An 18,642-nucleotide genomic window follows, 5' to 3' on the forward strand; every position below is an offset into this window, starting at 1 on the left:
ACTGTATGGGTAGGGAAAATGAGGCCCAGAAAGGGGGCGGGGTCAAGTTCCCCAAAGCCTAGTAACAATGAGGGATTTGATCCCGGTTTCCTTGTCCACAGGGAGGCTGCTCATTGTCTCAAGAGTGAATTTAAATCACCAGGTTCCTGGCTGGGACAGGGTAGTGCTGCCTGTGATCTTGGCTTCCTCACTTGTACCTGGGATAGCATCGGGCCTGCCCCCTGGGGTTGCGTGCGATGCAATGAGTTCAGCACCCAACACGGGGTTGAAGTTCCCTCAGTGAAGCCAGTGGGACGATTATTCACCAGCCTGTGGCAGGATCCGCCCACACACCTCATCTCCTCCTCTGGTGGGGTTCTGAGTCATGGGGACTATGGTGAGCAGGGCTGATGGCTACGAATGGTGCAAGTTCCAGCAAGTGAGAGGAATGACGGGCCCTTTGGGAAACCTAAGATTTCCTACCGCTGGGCTTTTTTGCACTGGCTGTTCCTGCAGCCTGGACTGCCCTTCCCTCTCTTGCCTCTCTCTCAGCTTCAGTTTTTGTTTTTTTTAAATTTTATTGGGGCATATTGGGGGACAGTGTGTTTCTCCAGGGCCCATCAGCTCCAACTAGTTGTCCTTCAATCTAGTTGTGGAGGGCCCAGCTCAGTTCCAAGTCCCGTCGCCATTTTCGATCTTAGTTGCAGGGGGCACAGCCCATCATCCCATGCGGGAATTGAAGTGGCAACCTTGTTGTTGAGAACTCAGCTCTAACCAACTGAGCCATCCGGCCGCCCCTCCCTCAACTTCAGTTTTTGATGTCCCTGGGCAGAGTTGAGATTTCCCTCTTCTTACCACTTTAAGCAACTTAACTTAAAGTGGTTGGCCTAGGGCAGGTGTGTGTGAGGGTTTTACACAGGGCTGGGCAGGGCCCCCTCCCCCATGCTTAGTACAGCATCTATGGTATCCGTCACATGGCTCCACATGTTCTAGCTGTTCTCTCTTCTGAAAAATGGAGATTATAGGAAGACATACCTTGGGGTTTGTTAAGACAATTTAAGAAGCTAATTCTGGAAAACACTTGTACATAGTATGTCCTGGATATAGTATATGATGAGCTCTCAAAACTGTTTGCTATTGTCATTGAAGGCTAATTTTGTTCCAAGCACTTTACATAAAATCATTCATTTAATCACACAACAGCTATTGTCTTCACTTCTCAGTCCCACCCAGGGTCAAGATCTCACTGAAGGGGGCAGGGCTGGGATTTGAACTGTGGTCTGGGTTTGTCTTAGCTGTCGGCAGAGGAAGGCAGCAAGCCAGCGAGCCAGTGGAGCCCCAGTGACTCAGAGCAGACAGGTTCCCCAGCCCGTCCTTTCCTACTGACTCAGCCAGGATGATTTCTCGGGCCTTTCTCTGGAATTCTGGGCTCCAGCTGCATTCCCAGGTGGCCACCACCATTGGGATGCCCTTCTTGGAGAGCTGGTGGGCAGCTCAAGCTTCTATAGTCGCCCTAGGTGGTATCTTGTGTCCCTTTTGGGGTTGCCATCTTTTCTCAGGAGGAGGGTTGGTGGCTTGCCGGGATGGGCATCTCCCTCTGATGACAGAGTAGTGCAGAGGGGGAAACCGAGGCACAGAGAGGACCAGTGATGTGGCCAGGTGGCACAGCCACAGTGAGAGAGGCAGGGCAGAGAAGCCCCGTTTCAATTCTGGTCCCTTTCTCTATCTTCTCCCAGCCTTCCACAAACCCCAGCCCAGCCTGGATCCCCCAGCCAGAGACCCCCCTGCCCAGCTCATGCTGAGCCCAAGGGCAGGGCAGGCACAAATCTCTCTGTAACTGATCCCAATGGCATGAGCATGAGTCACCATTTCTACTCCCCACTCTCCTCCCCCATACTAAGTCTGCTGGGGGTAGCCATGGGAGAAAGGGAAGGTGGGAACAGAGCCCTAGCCCCCCTTCCTCCGGCCCCTGCAGAGTTCCTACAGAGCATCATGTGATTCTGTAGGATGGCTTCTGCAGGCCATTCCTTCCTCTGCTTCAGGGTACCCTCCTGTCTCTGCTTTGGGGGGTCCCAGTGCCCCATCAGGCCACTGTAGCCTCAGGCCTCAGTTTCTCCAATTTCTGTAAAAGGATGGTATTTTTTTCTGCAGTTTCATTGAGGTATATTGACATACATTAATAACTTTGTATTAGTTTAAGGTGTGCAACATAATGATTTATGTATATATTGCAAAATGATGCCCACCATAAGTTTAGTTGACATTCATCACCTCATGTAGGTACAAATTGTTTTTTTCTTATGATGAGAACTTTTAGGATTTACTCTCTTAGTAAACACCCAATATTTCAAACACCCAATATTGTTAACTATAGTCACCATGCTGGACTTATTAATCCCCAGAATTTATTAATCTTATAACTGGAAGTTTGTACCTTTTGATCCCCTTCTCCATTTTCCCCACCCCTGGCAACCACCAATCTGTTCTCTGTTTCTGAGTTCATTTTTTTTATTATTTTTAGATTCCACCCATAAGTGAGATTATACAGTATTTGTCTTTCTCTGTCTGACTTATTTCACGTAGCATAGTGCCCTCAAGGTCCATCCATATGGTCACAAATGGCAGGATTTCCTTTTATATGGCTGATGTAAAATGGTAGTTTCAGAGACCCTTCCAGCCCAGACTTTTGTGATTGGTTACAACAGACTCCCCAGCTCCCCCTTCCATCCCCAGCCCCATGGAATAAGTCCCAGGGAGGGGACCTAGAGTGTCGCTAGGAGGATACTGAGCAGCGGGCAGGGTAAGAGACATCACGGGGTGAAGTTAATTGAGTGTGTGCTTTAATTTTATTTTTATTTATTTATTTATTTTAATTTTTATTGGGGAACAGTGTGTTTTTCCAGGGCCCATCAGCTCCAAGTCATCCTTCAATCTAGTTGTGGAGGGTGCAGGTCACTGGCCCATGTGGGAGTCGAACCAACAACCCTGTTGTTCAGAGCTCATGCTCCAACCAGCTGAGTCATCTGATCGCCCCAAGTGTGTGCTTTTAGATTCTAGCCTGTGCTCAGGCTGGGTGAGAAATTTAGGAACTTGCCCAGGATTATGAAGCACATGTTTACTGGGATTTGAACCCTGGGCAGTCTGGCTCTGGTGTTGTGCAGCCCATCAAAAGGAATTCTCCCTGATCCCAGATCTGTTCACCAGTCTCCCGTTGGACACCTACTGGGCACTACTCTGCTGGGCGCTACTACATCTCAGTTGGTGGGACCCAGGCCCTGCTCTTGGTGAAGAGATGGTCAGACAAGGTGCGATCAGCCTGTGGGCCAGGGTTGGGGAGCCCAGGTTCACCGTGCACCCACATTTACAGTCTGGCAGGACAGAGAAATCAAGGCTCCAGTTCCTGGGATGTGATCAGAGCCAAAGAGGAAGAGAGAAGGGCTCAGGGGCATCCTTGAAGGAGTGAATGAAAAAGTAGATCCCTGCCTCTGTGGGCTTTGTGGCTGGTGTGGGAAAGACTATAATAATACAGTATTACTACCGATAAAAGGGAAAATTAAAGCCTTGACAATGACCTGCATGGCCTTCTGCTTTGTCCCCTGCTCCCTTCTGCCACCTCCTCTTCTGTCCTACCTACCCCATTCCTCATCCTCACTGTTCTTGGAACATTCCAGCCCACTCCTGCTGACCAAGGACATTTCTGTTCTTGGAGTGGAAGCAGCAAGGAACAGGTAAAGAAAGTGAGAAGTGGGGCAATATCTGCTGGAGACAGGCACTGCTGAGGGGTCTGAGCAGGTGCATGGGAACTGTGCAAAGGTGCTCTCCCTGTGTGGATGCTCCTGTCCCCAGGGAGGTGACATTTAATGTGAAATCTGAAGAGCTAGAAGGAGCCTTGCATGCCAGGAACTGAGGCACAAGCGTTTCAGGCAGGGAATAGGCTGGACAAAGACTCTGAGGAGGAAAGCTGACCAGTTCCAGGAACAGAAGGAGGCCAATGCATGAGTGGGGCAGTGGGAGAAGAGGGGTGGGGCAGCTGCCACTTGCATTTTATTCCAATTTGGTGGGAACCCTTTGGAGGGTTTTAAGCAGGAGAGAAAATTGTTCTGTTTTTAAAGCAATCCCTCTGGCTGCAGAGTGGACTGTCACCCAGATCCCTGTGGGTGGATGGGTGTGTGGCTGGACCAGCGGGTTCAGAGGAGGTGGGACGTGGACTGTTGAAACCTGGAAACGTGTTTTGCTATGAAGCAGGAAGAGGACTGATGTCCCTGTGCCCATTTCACAGATGAAGGAAATGCAACTCAGAGACAGTCCCTACACAGGGGGACTATTATGCCCCTTTTACAGATGTAGAAATTGAGAGGGGAAGGCATTTGTCCAAAGAGACATAATTAAGGTCAAATGTAGGTCCCTAGGGCACTTTCTCTGCTTGTAGACTGTCTCCCTCTCTAGGTGTGGCTGGGATTACTCAGCATAGGCTTTTGCAGACAAGGAAATTGAGGCTCCAAAGAACAGCACTCCTGGCAGTGAGCCTGGGATAGGACCCAGGGCCCCTGTCTCTTTGCCTCAGTCCTGGTCTTCCTGGTGTGGCTGTAGAGAGATTAATTGGGCAGAACCCACAAGAGGATAATAATGGAGGTGATGCTTAATTGCACATTTCCACTCTCAGTGCTGTGGATGCTGAGGGACCAGAGGCAGGTGAAGAGGCTCTGCTTTGTGGGGAAGCGGGTGCATCCCCTCCTGCCTCCCACCTGGCTCAATGCCACTGTGGGCAAGTGTGTGTGTGTCTGGGAATGTGTATAACTGTGCATGTAAATGGACATGTGAACGTGGTGCCTGTGGGAACCGCAGCTTCTCCAGGAACGTTGGGCACCTAGGGGCACCCAGCTACCCCTTGCTTGGACCCAATGTCCACCTCACTTCTCTGTCCACTTATCTGCAGCCCCTTGTTTTCTGTGCTTTCTCTTCAGGCCCTGCGTGGGCCTCTGGATGAGAAAATAATTAACCACAGACTCATTTTCCAAGGCTTGCATCCCGTTCTCCTGGCCAAGTTAAAAATATTCACAATGTGCAGGGCTGCTGGTGGGAGGAGTGCAAGAGGCTGAGGGCCTCTGGGGCCACAGAGAGGAAGGGATATGTTGGGAGGGAAGCCTGGCGTGCGCCTGGGCATAGAGCTTGGGAGAATATAAAGGGGAACCGGGGCTGGGCTCTGGACTTATCCCACTGTGGCCTCACTGGGTAAATCTGGGCAATTTCATTGCCCTGTTGGGCCTCTGCTTCCTCCTCTGTGAATTGAGGAATTTGCACTTCCAAAGCATTTCCCCCCCTCCTCCCCGATATAAACATGTGATCCCCAAAACAAAAATGAAAAATAGTAACAACTTTTGGGTTAATTAAGTGTGGAAAACAACACCAGGATCAAGTCAAACCAGTTTCTTTATTGCAGAGCTTTTCAGAGCCTTTACTTGTTGAAAACTTTTGTTGTTTGGGATAAAAAACACACGTGAACATAGCATTTAATTCAGACGGTGTGGAAAGAGTTTGGGGAGCTCACAGCTTTTTCCTGTACCAGCTCTGCCCTCTCCTCCCCTTGCTCTCAACAGGCACCCTTGGCATTTCCAGTTCACAGAGCGATGGTATCACAAGTATTAGCAGATATGGGTATAGACTTTATCACGGTAAGTGACCATGAGTTTCCGAAGGGGAAAGGGGAGAGTATGCACGCAGCGCTTCTCAAACTTATTTGACTTTGACCCACTCCCAAGCATTTCTGGGTCCAGCATCTGGAAGAATATTCTCTGGGAAATGCGGGGAATCCTCAGTTCCCATGTTCTCTGATGAGACTTTATGTAGGTGGGGAGTTAGCAGAGGTCTGAGCAGACTCCCTTCTCGGAGAAGGTAGCCATGACCTCTGACCTTTCCTGTCCACGCAGGGGTTCCCCTGAAGCTTGAGGGAAGGTGCCAGAGCTGGCAGTCTGCCTGGGGATACTGAGGCCCAAAAGATCAAGCACTGCCCAGGTCAGGAGCAGGTCAGAGGGCCGGCTAGGATCTGGATGGAATGCTCCCAGGCAGTGCTCCCACACAGAGGGCCCCAGTGGCCTCACAGCTGATTAGGGGCATAGAAGTGTTTTGGACAGGGGACAGCTCTGAGAGACCTGTGGGGAGTTCTCTGAAGCACGGGAGCTCTCGTCTCACACTTGAGTCGTTTCCTAGGAAATGGAGCAGATAGAATTGTGACCCAGTGTGTGGCATACATATGCACAGGGTGGGTGTGATGTATGGGTTGTGTAGGACCACTGTGCTGAGGGAGCTCTGGGTGTGATGCTGTGTTCTGGCGTGTCACCGTGTGCTGGTGGGACACTGCTTGCTTGAGTGACCTGTGCGCAGTGCTGAGGTCAGTGCCAGGTGTGAGCGGGAGGCGGTGGGGTGTGTGTGCTGTGGGCGTGGGGAGCCACGTCGTGTGACCGGGAAGGTGTGTCGCAGTGTGCGGGAGAGAGTGTGAGCTTGCGTGTCCCAGCCCGCCCCGCCCCGAGGCCGGGCAGGTGTGGGCGGGCCGAGCGGACCCCGCCAAGCTCGGGCTTGGAGAGCCGGCGGGAAACAGGAAGCAGGGGGAGGGAGGCGCGGCCGGACGGCGGGGAGGCAGGGCGTGCGGGCGGACGTGCGGGTGGCTGACCGGCCGGACGCTCGGGCCTGGCCGGGGCGACGATGTGGGGAGGCCCGGGCAGCCCCCGCGGCCGCGGGGACGGGGGCGGAGTCGGGGGCGCAGCGGACAATGCTCCGCTGCGCCGGCGGAGCCGCCGCCCAAGCGCAGAGCCTGGAGCCCGCGGCGGCTGCGGCGTGCGGGCTAAGTCGGGTGAGCGGTGGCCACGCACCACGGGGCCGACAGGGCGCGGGGAAGGGGCGCTGGGAACACCCGGCGGGCGGTGGGGCGGGTGACGTCCGGTGGTGGGATCGGCCGGCGCCCCCAGCCCTGGGGCACCTCGCTGACTACCCGCGTCTCTGGCCCGCAGACCCGGAGGACGCAGCCATGCCGGGCGGGGTCGAGGCAGGGGAGGCAGAAGAGGAGGCTGGGGCTGGTTCAGGGTCCGAGGCAGAGGAGGACGCTCTGTGGGAGCGGATCGAGGGCGTCCGGCACCGGCTGACGCGCACCCTCAACCCGGCCAAGCTCACACCGTATCTGCGCCAGTGCCGGGTCATCGACGAACAGGACGAGGAAGAGGTGCTGAGCACTTACCGCTTCCCGTGCCGTGTCAACCGCACCGGTGAGCAGTGGGTCCTCGGGGGTCGGGCCTGAGCGGGCGGTGCCCTGGGTCGCCTCGCACAGCGCCTTGGAGCGCGCAGCCAGGGGGTCTGGTCCCCTGGGCCTCGGTCTCCACATCTGTAGAGTGTGATGGATGGTATGTCCACTATCCTGCCTTCTCCCCCACCACCATTATGACCCAGCGGGTCCGGCATTTGGATTTTGTCTGTTTTGGGGTTTCCCCCCACTTCCTGGGCCCACATTAGAGCAGAAGGTTGGATATGGTCGCCAGGGCAGGCTAGGCCTAGGACCTCCCGGTCACAGCTGGTGGATTGGGCATTGTCCTGTGCCCTTTGATCTTGGTTCTCTTTGCCCCCTCCCTCTGTGAGCCACTCACTTCTTGGAGAGTCATGTTCCCCCAAGTGCTCAAGACCCACCAAAGGGATGAGGCAAAGGGATGAGGGTCTAATGGACTTTAAGCTTGGCCAATGGGAGAAATATTTTACATTGCATTTGGGGATAGAGGGGGCTTCTCTGTGTCATTGAAAAGGCAGGCAACATTTTCTGGCCTTGAGCTGTGTGTGTGTGTAGTGGGTAGGCAGAAGGTTGGGGCGCTGTTGAAGCACAGGGGCCATGGTGGGGATCCTGGCTGTTCTGGCTGTGGCAGACAGGATCTGCCCCTGATGTGTAGAGGCAGGTCTCTGTGTGTCAATGGCTTAATTATCTGGGGAACTTGGGCCCTAGAACACAGTGGGGGGAGGAAGCGGCTAGGCATTGGGGTAATTCCTCACCTTGAACCCTGGACATCCTTCCGCCACTCCGCAGGGCGTCTGATGGACATCTTGCGCTGCCGTGGCAAGAGGGGCTATGAGGCCTTTCTGGAAGCCCTGGAGTTCTACTATCCCGAGCTCTTCACACTGCTCACGGGCCAAGAGCCTGCCCAGCGCTGTTCCATGATCCTTGGTGAGTGGATCCACAGTAGGTGCCATACCTCGGACACCAGTGCAGATGTTCCTTGCCCCATTCCTGTCAGGGAAGCACTCCCATTATCCCTGTTGACCAGATAGAGAGACTGAGGCACAGAGAGATCTGAAGCAGTTTACCCACGGTTCCACAGCAGCCTGAGTGTGGGGCTGGGATACTAGTCCAGTTAGTCTGAATTTGGAGCAACACACTCAACAAGGGGAAAGAGCTCTTTCACCCTAAAATTGTTTTCAGACATATATGTGTCAGGCAGGCATGAGTTTACAGTGTCTTATGTAAAAATTACAAACACTCCAGGCGACTTGAGAATAAAAAGGAGAGATCTGCTCTGTGGGTAAAAGTTTGGTAAGTCTCCCTTTTCTTTGCATTTGTGCACACACACACTCACACTCACACTCACGCACACACGCGGGATCATCCTACTTGTGTTGCTCCGTATTTCACTTTTTCTCAGAACTGATTTTTGTGATTTTCCCACATCTGTTATACTTGTTTTAAATGACTGCATAGTGTTCATTAGTGATGTTGTGCGTAAGTCATTTAACTGGCCCCCTGTTGATGGACGCCTCGGTTGTTTCTAGTTTTGTAAGATTACAAATGGTGCTGGAAACATACTTGTGTGTACATCTGTGTGCCAATGTGTATCTTAGGAAGAGAGGTTGTGAGAAGTAAAATTTCTCCAAGAGTATGTGTATTTTAAATGTGAAATCAACATACATCCCATCAGCAGTGTATGCGTGTCCATTTCGCTGGACCCTCGTACCTCCTGGGGATCATTTAAAAATATTTTTGCCAGTTTGGTATGTCAAAGGTAACATTATTTTAAGTTTGTACTTTATTGAGAGATGTAGTTCACAGCTTACTAGTTAGTAAACCTTGGGCAAATGACTTGACCTTTCTGTGTCTCAGTTTTTCTGTCTTTAAGGTGGATATAATAGTACCTGTCTTAAGTGTTGTCATGAAGATTAAATGAATGAATATATATATGTGTATATATCCCAAAGAATAAGTCAAATGTTAGTGGCTATTATTATTATTATTGCTGGGGACTTTGAGCATATTTTCCTATGTTTGTTAGCCATTTTTATTTTGGGAATTACCTACTGATAGTTTTTACCCATATTTTTATTTTGTTGTTTTCCTTTTTTATTGATTTGTAAAAGCTCTTTATATATAGTAGCTCTGAATCTTTTGTTACATTTTTCTTCTGCTCTGTTGCCTGTCTTTTAATTTTATTTGTTACATCTTTCATCATTCAGAAATTTAAATTTTTTTATATGGATTTGTCCATCTTTTATAGCTCCCAAATTTTGTGCCTTATTGAGGAAGGCCTTCCTTACCCCCCAATTATAAAAATATATTCCAGTATTTCCTTCTAGTGTTTTTATGGTGTGGGTTTTTCTGTGTGGTTTGCTGGATTTTATTTGCCTGACTTGACTTTTCTGTCCCCTGTCCCCGGCAGATGAGGAGGGGCCTGAGGGCCTGACCCAGTTTCTGATGACGGAGGTGCGGCGGCTGCGGGAGGCTCGAAAGAGCCAGCTGCAGCGGGAGCAGCAGCTGCAGGCTCGAGGCCGGGTCCTAGAGGAGGAGCGGGCAGGGCTGGAGCAGCGGCTGCGGGAGCAGCAGCAGGCTCAGGAGCGCTGCCAGAGGCTGCGGGAGGACTGGGAGGCGAGCAGCCTGGAGCTGCTTCGGCTCAAGGACGAGAATTACATGATCGCCATGCGCCTGGCACAGCTCAGTGAGGAGAAGAACTCAGCCGTGCTGCGTAGCCGTGACCTGCAGCTGGCGGTAGGCCCTGGGAGATGGTTGAGGTAGAGTGGGGAAGGGGCGACCTTTGCAAAAAAAAAAGAGATGGTGATATGGTAGCCAGCTCGTGTCCCAGAGCCACCATCTGCCAACTGTTGGACTGTGGGCAAGTCCTTTCACAGCCCTGTGCCTCAGTTTTCTCATCTGCATTGTGGAGGTGTGGATGGCACTTATTTCATTGAGTTATGATTGTGGTTCTCAACTGGGAGTAAATTCCACCCCTGGAAATATTTGACCATGCCTGGAAACATTTTTGGTTGTTACCGCTAGGAGTGTGCTATTGGCATCTAGTGGGTACGGGGCCAGGGATATTGCTAAACATTCTGCAGTGCACAGGACAGCCCCCCCCACAACCAAGAATGATCAGGCCCCAAATGTCAGTAAGTGCTGAGGTGGAGAAACCTCGGGTTACGAGATTACACAAGTTTAAGACGTGTAGAGCTTGGCACAGAGTTAGTGCTCCAAACCTGTATCACCATTAGCGTGTTGTTAGTATTAGTATTATTAAGTGATGCTGTGTGCCACTCAGGTTACATGCATCACGTCACATGATCCCAGGAAGGCACCATGCACAGGGTCTGAAACCCAGGCCCTGAGGCTTAGATTGTAAAGGACTTGCTCATCACGAAGCCAGGAAATGGAACAGCCTGGATTTTAACCAGGTCTGCTTGGCACCAGTGCTGGTCTCCGCCCCATGATGCTTTTCTGCCTGCTTGCGTCCAGGTGAAATCTCACCCAGTCCTCTCCAGCAGGGAGTGAGGCCAGGAAGCCGAGTCTTGCTTTCTCTGTGTCTTGTTGGTAGTTAGCATGGGGATAAAAGTGGTATTTGACTTCCCTAGGGAATTGTTTCAAGGATTCAACGAGCTAATGCTTGTCAAAGATTTAACAGTGCCAATCGCACATAGTAGGCTCTCTCCAGCAATACTGTGCCAGGTTCCATGGGGTATTCTGACCGTGGGATTTGAAATCTCCTGACCCATGAGGTTCCGCTAAGGCTGTGGCGTTGCAGGCTGTGATGGGTACCCGTGGGAGGTTGCCGGTGTGAGTGCAACAGTGTGCAGGAGCCTGCGGCTGTGCATGCTGGGAGGTTGATGTTTGGGGAAGTGAGTCCTGAACGGGGGTGTGGAGGCCACAGGTTGAAGGGCCCAGGCTGCCAGGCCTGCTGGGGGGTGTAGGAAGCTAATGTGTGGGTGTGAGGTGACAAGGAGACTGTCCTCTAAGGGCCTGCTTGGTGTTCGGCGCGAGATGGGGCTGTCTGAGGCCCAAAGACTGGCTGCAGATTGAGTGAAGGGTGGCACGGGCAAGGATTCCCTCTCTGAGCCTCAGTTTCCTCGTCATCCTGGAAGCAGGAGGTCATGGGTCAGGATGATATAAACAATGAAACAGCGCCTATGAGCCAGGCACGGTATTCACTGCATACCACGTACCAACTCCTTGAATTTTCCAGCAACTCTATTGGGACAGGGGTGGGGCTGTCATTGTCCCCATTTATGGATGAGGAAACTGAGGCACAGAGAGGTTGGTTACAGCACTTTGCCAGGGTCCCAAAATTGAGAATTTCTGATTTGCACTGCTGGGCTGGGGTGGGGTGGGTGGCAGGTGGGGAGAGCTGGGGTCCTCCCTCTTTTTCTGAAATGGACATGAGACTTGCTATGAAAATTGAAAGAAAGGGTCCTGCTACTCAGAGAGGACAGCATGAGGGCCACCAGCTCAAGAGTGTTGGGAGCAGCTGTGGCCAGCCTCGCTTGTCTCACCTTTGGGTTGGGTATGTTTATGAGTTGGGTACCCTGAAGTGGCAGATATACTTGTGTGACTGGGGGGGTGTCCTCTGTGTGTGTATGTACAGCCGTCTGGGATCTCCTGGGGGGGGGTAGAGGGATGAAGAAGAGGGATTAGAAGTACCTCTATATCTCCAGATGAGATGCAGGCACTCATACTATGGCCACCTGGGAGTATAGTATGACCACTAGGCAGAGAATGGCTGCTTTTTCCCAGTTTAAGGGTAGAGAGTAAGGGGTGAAATTCAATTAATAGGTAAGTTTTTCTTTAAGTGTAGCTACTGTAAATTTGCCTAAATTTTTGGAGCTTTTTGCCACAAAATTAACAAAGGCATTGCAGATGGAAATAAACAGCTGCTGATGGCACCTGCCTTAGCAGCTTGGGCTTCCTTCCCCCATGGACAGGTGTGTGTGGTGGCTGTGATTTAATACTGTGTTTTATAAGGTGTGAATTTAATGAGCTGTTATTTCTAACTAACATAAACTTAAGGAACCAACGCTGTAATTTTGTGCTAAGTGAGTTTGTACACCAGGATTAAATGCATCCGCATTTCCTGGCACTCAGTGAAGACTCCCAGGTGCCCTGTCCCCTGAGCTCATCGGGGAGCTTACTGGCCAAGGGTCAGGCAGAAGGCTGTGGTGTGTGGCTGCGGTTTGCTGGAGAGGGTGTGACCACGCTTGCCCTTGTAACTAGCTGTCTTTCTCCGGCAGTTCACAAAGCATGTTTTGTGAGGGGAAAGGAATGTGAGAGTCATGAATTTCTTTCTGAGTCCTTTGCGGAGGAGGAGGAGTATCGTGGAATTGCCTGACCTAGCCTCCAGGCCCGTGTGTGTGTGTGTGTGTGTGTGTGTGTGTGTGTGTGTGTGTGTGTGTGTGTGTTGTCATTCAAGGTTGGGTGGGGGCGGGGCTGCAAGTCATTTTCCAAGAGAGGCCAGGGTACTCCTAGGACACCAGATGTTGGCATGCCTGAGGGTAGCACCAGAGGTCATTGTGCCCTTTTTCCAACAATGACTTCATTTTGTGGCCTGCCATCTACTGCTACTCTTGTCACTGTCTAGCCACCTCAGACTCCACATGAATTTGGAAAATAATGCTGGCTGAGTACACTCATAATCCAGCAAACTGGTCATGCATATCTGCTCTCAGCCAGGTGGCCACCACACAGCACCCATCCACCACGCTGGCCAGCTTCTGGTTGCACCCACCGAATGGGTGACAGGTTGGGGTTCTGGGGCTTTTATTTAAAGTTGTGAAGACAGCCACTGTCACATTCCTGGCAGCTCTATAGCCAGCCTCTGACAGTTTAAAGGTCTCTGTCCACCCTCTGTCTTACTTGATTCTTGCATTGACTTTGGGAGGCAGGTGGTAGAGTAGGGGAATTGAATGGGACCATTTTACTGATGAGGAAACTGAGGCCCAGAGGAGGTAAGCGACTTGCTCAGGATGACAGAGGTAATAAAAGTGATAATAATTGAAACCTGGACCCCTGGCTTGGAGTTCTTATTGGGGATGAACCAACAGCACCGTCTTCCTGAGGGGGAACCCAGGTAGGAGTGTCTTGGAGGAGGGAGCAGACTCACATCTGTTCCATGAGTGTATATTGAGCTGGGTCGCTGGGTGGGAAGGGAACCTCCTGGCTTTTGGGCTGGGTGAGACTCTCAAAACCATCATCCTCTTCTTCCCCTGGAGATGAGGAGACTGAGGTACAGAGAGGGGCCATGACTTACCCAAGGCCACACTGAGTTAGAGGCATAGGGCCCAGACCCTGGTTCCCCCATGTTCTTGGTGCAGCCCTCCGTCTCCTCCATCGTGCTGGCACTGGGCTCCATCGCCTGTACTGTGTGTTGGAACTGCCGGATGGAGGGGCGCGCTGTGATGTAGCACCTCTGCCCACACGTCCTTGAAGCAGAGATCCCTGGGAGGGTGGCTTGGCCTTGCTGTCCCCTTCCTTCCTCATCGTATTTGCCTGGCCTGTATGTTCTTCATAGACAAGTCCAGGAGGACTCCTGCCCGGGTCCCTCTGGGGACCCAGGGGGCACTGAGGAGTGAGGAGCAGGACCTCCCCCCATTGGCTTCATGGGGGTCGCGCCCTGGGCTTACCCATGTCTCGGTGCCCAGGTGGATCAGCTCAAGCTCAAGGTGAGCCGGCTGGAGGAAGAGTGTACACTGCTGCGCAGGGCCAGGGGGCCCCTCCCCGGGGCTGAGGAGAAGGAGAAAGAGCCAGACAGTGCCGACCTGGTCTCTGAGTTGCGCGCTGAGAACCAGCGGTTGACAGCGTCCCTGCAGGAGCTGCAAGAAGGCCGGCAGCAGGTACATGGGGTGGGGTGGTACTGGGGGAGGGGCCGGGTCAGACCCTTCTGCTGCTCACTCATTGTCCTGAGGCCAGAGATTGAAGCGTCTACACCCGGGGTCTGAGATCTGGCGGGAACCCTGGCTGGCCTCTTTAACCCTGAGCGGAGGGCCCTTAGCGCTTGGCTCTCCTGCATTTAGTCTGGAGTCTGTGGGTGGTGCCAGGAGGTCCTGAACTCCCTGAAACTGTGCACCTGATACGTGAGCATTTTTCTGGGGCGAGGGCCCCCAGCTTTCCTTGGATTTGTAGAGAAATCTGTGACCCTGGAAAGGTTGAGACCCCTAAAGTATGGGTGGCCCTGGGGCTTGCTGGGTATCCTGTGGCAGGTCAGTGGCAGTGTGGGCTGGGCACCTGGCCATTGCCCCACACAGGAAGTGGAGGATGGGAGCCAGGGCTCTGGTGTATTTTACAGGGTTGGGGTCGCCTGGCTGGGGTGGGGTCTGGATCTTGGGCCTATAGTCTACCTGCCTGGGCCAGGCTCAGCATCTGTGAAGACCCCTTGTCAGAGGGGTGGGAATAGGCCTTGGAAATAGCCACCTGTCTGCCGATCTGGGTGATGGGTGGGGACCAGAGCAAGAAAGAGGGCCTGGTTCTTGTTTAGGAATAAGATCCTGGCTGAAGTTGTCTGAGCATGCCTTCATCCACTTACCTCATTTGTACCCCAGATGCTCCCTGGAGGGTGGGCAGGGCTGGTGGGGCTACGCCCACTCTACATATGGGAAACCGTGGTCTGGAGAGGTCAAGGCCCTTGGCCAAGGTGGAAGGGCTAGTGGGGTGGGTCCAAGCGCTGAAGGCTGCGTGTTCCCCTTCCCCCTGACACTCAAGGTGGGCCCTGGGCCAGAGGCTGAGGCAGCTTTGGACTCTGGCTCCCAGGAGGCAAGCCGGCCCGGGGCCCCAGGCTCAGAGCGCATCCTCCTGGACATTCTGGAGCACGACTGGCGGGAGGCACAGGACAGCAAGCAGGAGCTGTGCCAGAAGCTGCACGCTGTGCAGGGGGAGCTGCAGTGGGCCGAGGAGCTGCGGGACAAGGTAAGGCCACCGTGTGCCATCTCTCAGCCTGCCCTGCCTCCGCCTTCCTTCTTGCTAACAGCCTGGGGAGGCTCCTGGGATGGGGAGGGTGACAGGCATCACCAGTTTACTTGAGCCGACTTTCCCTGCAGGTGTGCCAGGCACTGTGCTAGGAATTACACATTCCTTCATTCTCAAGTATTTATTGAGACACATCAGTGCACAAAACAAATGTCTGCGCTGTGGAGAGTAAATGCTAGCAGGGGAGATAAACCGTATGCTGTACACCTAAGTCAGCCACTAAGTAGCGGAGGTGTGAGGGCTATGGAAGAAGCACAGCAGAGCAGGAGGGCCTATTGCAGCTAAAATGGGGAGGCCCAGGTTGGCTGGGAGGGTGTCATTATTGGTTAGTACCATTTTACAGATGAGGGAGCTGAGGCCTAGTGAGGTGAAGTCAGGCCCAGCTCGGGGTGGGCACTTGTTATTGGGGCTCAGGGCTTGCTCCCTCGACCTGCTGGGTACCTGCTGGTTAGCTTCCCTTGGCCCCCAGCCCTGTGGTCTGACCTGGGCACATCCCACCCTGCACTGCTCTGCCCACCCGCCCGCCCGCAGTACCTGCAGGAGATGGAGGACCTGCGGCTGAAGCACCGCACGCTGCAGAAGGACTGCGACCTGTACAAGCACCGCATGGCCACCGTCCTGGCCCAGCTGGAGGAGATCGAGAAGGAGCGGGACCAGGTGAGCCCAGCCTGCTGCACTCAGGGCCCGGCCCGGCCGTTGGTTCTTATAAAGCAGCAGACGAAGACAAGCAGACGGGACTAGAATTGTAGAAAGGAGAGTTTGACAGTGCACTGATCCATTTGTGGGGGGTCAGCAGGCCAGGAGAAGCACAGACACGGGACCTTGAACGCTTGAGCTATGCCAGCCTTGCCCTCTGAACACACCTGCCTTACCGCGGGCCAGCTCCTCCAGGCCCGCAGTTATCCTGTGCCAGGCTCCCACGCAGCAGGGAGGGCAGCGTTGTTTTGTCTTTGGACCAAGTTTGAATCCCACTAGGGGAGTTAAAGCCTACACATCAGGATGGGCCTCAGGATCCTCTGATAGGCTTGGTGAAAAGGCAGACGCTTTATCCCCGGACAGTCTGACTTTGTGGTCTGGGTGGGCCCAGGGGTCTGCACTTCACCTGGTTGCTCCTGGCCCCTGGGCCTCTGGCTCCAGCTTCCCCTGCGGGAGTGGGTGGCAAGCAGGTCTGGGCCATAGGCCCAGCTCTCAGGGACCCTGGTTTTCATTGTGGGGAAATGTGCTTTGGATGCGATGGGCTGGGTTTGAATCCAGGCACCTCCACTAGCCGGGATGCAGTGACTAAAGCTGGCTGCACACAGTAGGTCTCACAGAGCTTTAAGTTGTTCTAGGGAAATGGTAAGAGTCTGGGCTCTGCAACTGGACTGCCTGGGTTTGACTCCTAGCCCTGCCCCGGATGCCTTGGTTGCCTTATCTATAAAATGAGAAAAATGAGAATCTCTAACTTGGAGAGTTAGTGTACAAGTTAAATGAGCTGATGTTTAGCACTGGGCCTGGCACACAGGAAGTGATTTTCCTGCTGACACCCCCATCTGTGTGGTCAGAGGCCAGGACAGTTGAGTCAGTGTGGCGCCTTCACCCTCCCGCTCTCCGCAGGCCATTCAGAGCCGCGACCGGATCCAGCTACAGTACTCGCAGAGCCTCATAGAGAAGGACCAGTACCGTAAGCAGGTGCGGAGTCTGGAGGCCGAGCGGGACGAACTGCTGACCACGCTCACCAGCCTGGAGGGCACCAAGGCCCTGCTGGAGGCACAGCTGCAGCGGGCCCAGGGAGGCCCCTGCCTCAAGGTGACAGGGGCAGGGTACAGGGGTCCCGGTGGGCATGCTGGGGTCCTGGCAGGAGCTCTTAGCCGGGGCTGGGATTGTGCTGGACCTGGTGGGAAACCTGCAACCTGGGGGAACTGGTAGGAGCCCTGAGCTTGGAGTAGGACTTGCAGGACTGAATGGGAAACTTCAGTGGGGGTATGACCCCAGGGGACCCATGGGGAACCCTCAGCTGGGCTTGAGAAGAGGCAGATTCTGGGTAGGGTACATTGGTCCCGGCTGGAGCCTTCACCCTGGGTCAAGAACATGTTGGTCTTGGAGAGAACTCTTGGCCAGCATGCTGGTCTTGTGGGGAGCTCCAGCTTGGGTGGGTGTGAGTTGGTGCATTAGGAAACAGGACAGAGGCATGTGGGATTGCTTGTGGGGGCACGAAGACTAGTTTGAAGCCTGTCTTTTCTCATACTTGGAGAAGCCTGGCTGTCCAAGGGCCAGTGAGCATCTTGGAATGCAAAACATAAGCCGTAAAAGCTCCTCCGAGATCAGGTAGTTCAATTCCCTCATTGCATAGGGTCAGAGAGGGTCAGGGGCTTGCCCAAGGTCTCACAGCCAGCCGGGCCCCAAGACCCCTTGTAAATTAGATACTAGTTCTTGGATCTCCGTCAGGAACGCTACCTTTTCCCATCTTGGCTTTGCTTGGAGGTAATCAGCGGGCCAGGTGTTTAATACCTGGAGGAATAGAACAAAGGAAGTGTGACTCTGTGACTTCTCACTTTTCAAAACCCTCAGTGGTTTTTCGCTCTTACATTAAGACAAAGCCCCTTCCCGTGCCCCAGAGGCCCTGCAGATGAGCTCCTCCCTCCCTCTAGCCTGCTTTCTGGGTCTTAGCCTTTCATTTCCTGGAATGCGTCACAGTCCTGTCTCAGGGACTTTGCACATGCTGTTCTAACTGCCTAGACCATTCTCCCCAACTTCATCTTCTTAGCACCTACTTATCCTTTAGTTCTCAGTTCAAACCACACTTTCTCTGGAAAGTAGTCTGGTGCCACCAGGCTGGGTGGGCCTTTGAGTGCCTTCCCTGCTCTGGGTACCTTCCTTCCCTGCTCTCTTGGAAGCTTGGGGCTCTTTCCTTCATCCATCTGCATGTTCACAGTTTGTGTTTCTCCTCTAGGCCGAGAGCTCCATGAGGGCAGGGACCCGGCTCCCTCAGTCCTGCTTGTGTCCCTGTTCCTGGCACACAGCAGGCATTCAGTCAGGGACTGAGGCTGGCCCTTGCCCAGAACTGCTGACCTCCTTGCTCCCCCTTCCTCTCCCAGGCGTGTACCTCCTCCCATTCCCTGTGCTCCAACCTCAGCAGCACCTGGAGCCTGAGCGAGTTCCCCTCCCCGCTGGGAAGCCCAGAAGCAGCTGGTGAGGCAGCTCTCATGGGGGGACCTGAGCCCCACACTTTGGTAAGACACCTGCCCCACCCTGAATATGGGGGGACACTGATAGCACTTACATAATTACTAACATGTAGTGTGCTTTCCAGTTTGCTGACCGGTCCCTTTCACCTATGAGGAAATTGAGGCCCGTGAAGGCCAAGCGCCTTATTGAAGCTCACCCAGGGCCAGTTCCGTGCTGGGCCTGGGCCTGGGTGACTTGGGGGGCCACTCACACAC

General features: G+C 53.5%; 1 protein-coding gene across 10 annotated transcripts in view; it reads left to right on the plus strand.

The window, feature by feature from the left end:
• CARD10 (caspase recruitment domain family member 10) overlaps positions 1-18,642 on the plus strand; it is a 46,800-nt gene that overhangs the window by 15,107 nt on the left and 13,051 nt on the right. For 3 of the 10 annotated variants that reach the window (XM_074326367.2, XM_019752993.3, XM_074326369.2), the window contains exons 2-10: positions 5,577-5,651; positions 6,984-7,235; positions 8,039-8,176; positions 9,660-9,985; positions 13,900-14,091; positions 14,957-15,160; positions 15,752-15,877; positions 16,817-17,008; positions 18,298-18,432. In XM_074326367.2, the coding sequence (XP_074182468.1) occupies positions 5,577-5,651; positions 6,984-7,235; positions 8,039-8,176; positions 9,660-9,985; positions 13,900-14,091; positions 14,957-15,160; positions 15,752-15,877; positions 16,817-17,008; positions 18,298-18,432 (1,640 nt within the window). Of the gene's footprint in view, positions 1-5,576; positions 5,652-6,600; positions 6,827-6,983; positions 7,236-8,038; positions 8,177-9,659; positions 9,986-13,899; positions 14,092-14,956; positions 15,161-15,751; positions 15,878-16,816; positions 17,009-18,297; positions 18,433-18,642 lie in introns of those variants that run through there. The other 7 variants (XM_074326370.2, XM_019752997.3, XM_074326372.2 and 4 more) reach the window with 5 other exon arrangements.

Source organism: Rhinolophus sinicus, chromosome 1, assembly GCF_057876585.1.
Source record: "Rhinolophus sinicus isolate RSI-liver-muscle chromosome 1, RSI-T2T, whole genome shotgun sequence".
Lineage (NCBI taxonomy): Eukaryota > Metazoa > Chordata > Mammalia > Chiroptera > Rhinolophidae > Rhinolophus > Rhinolophus sinicus.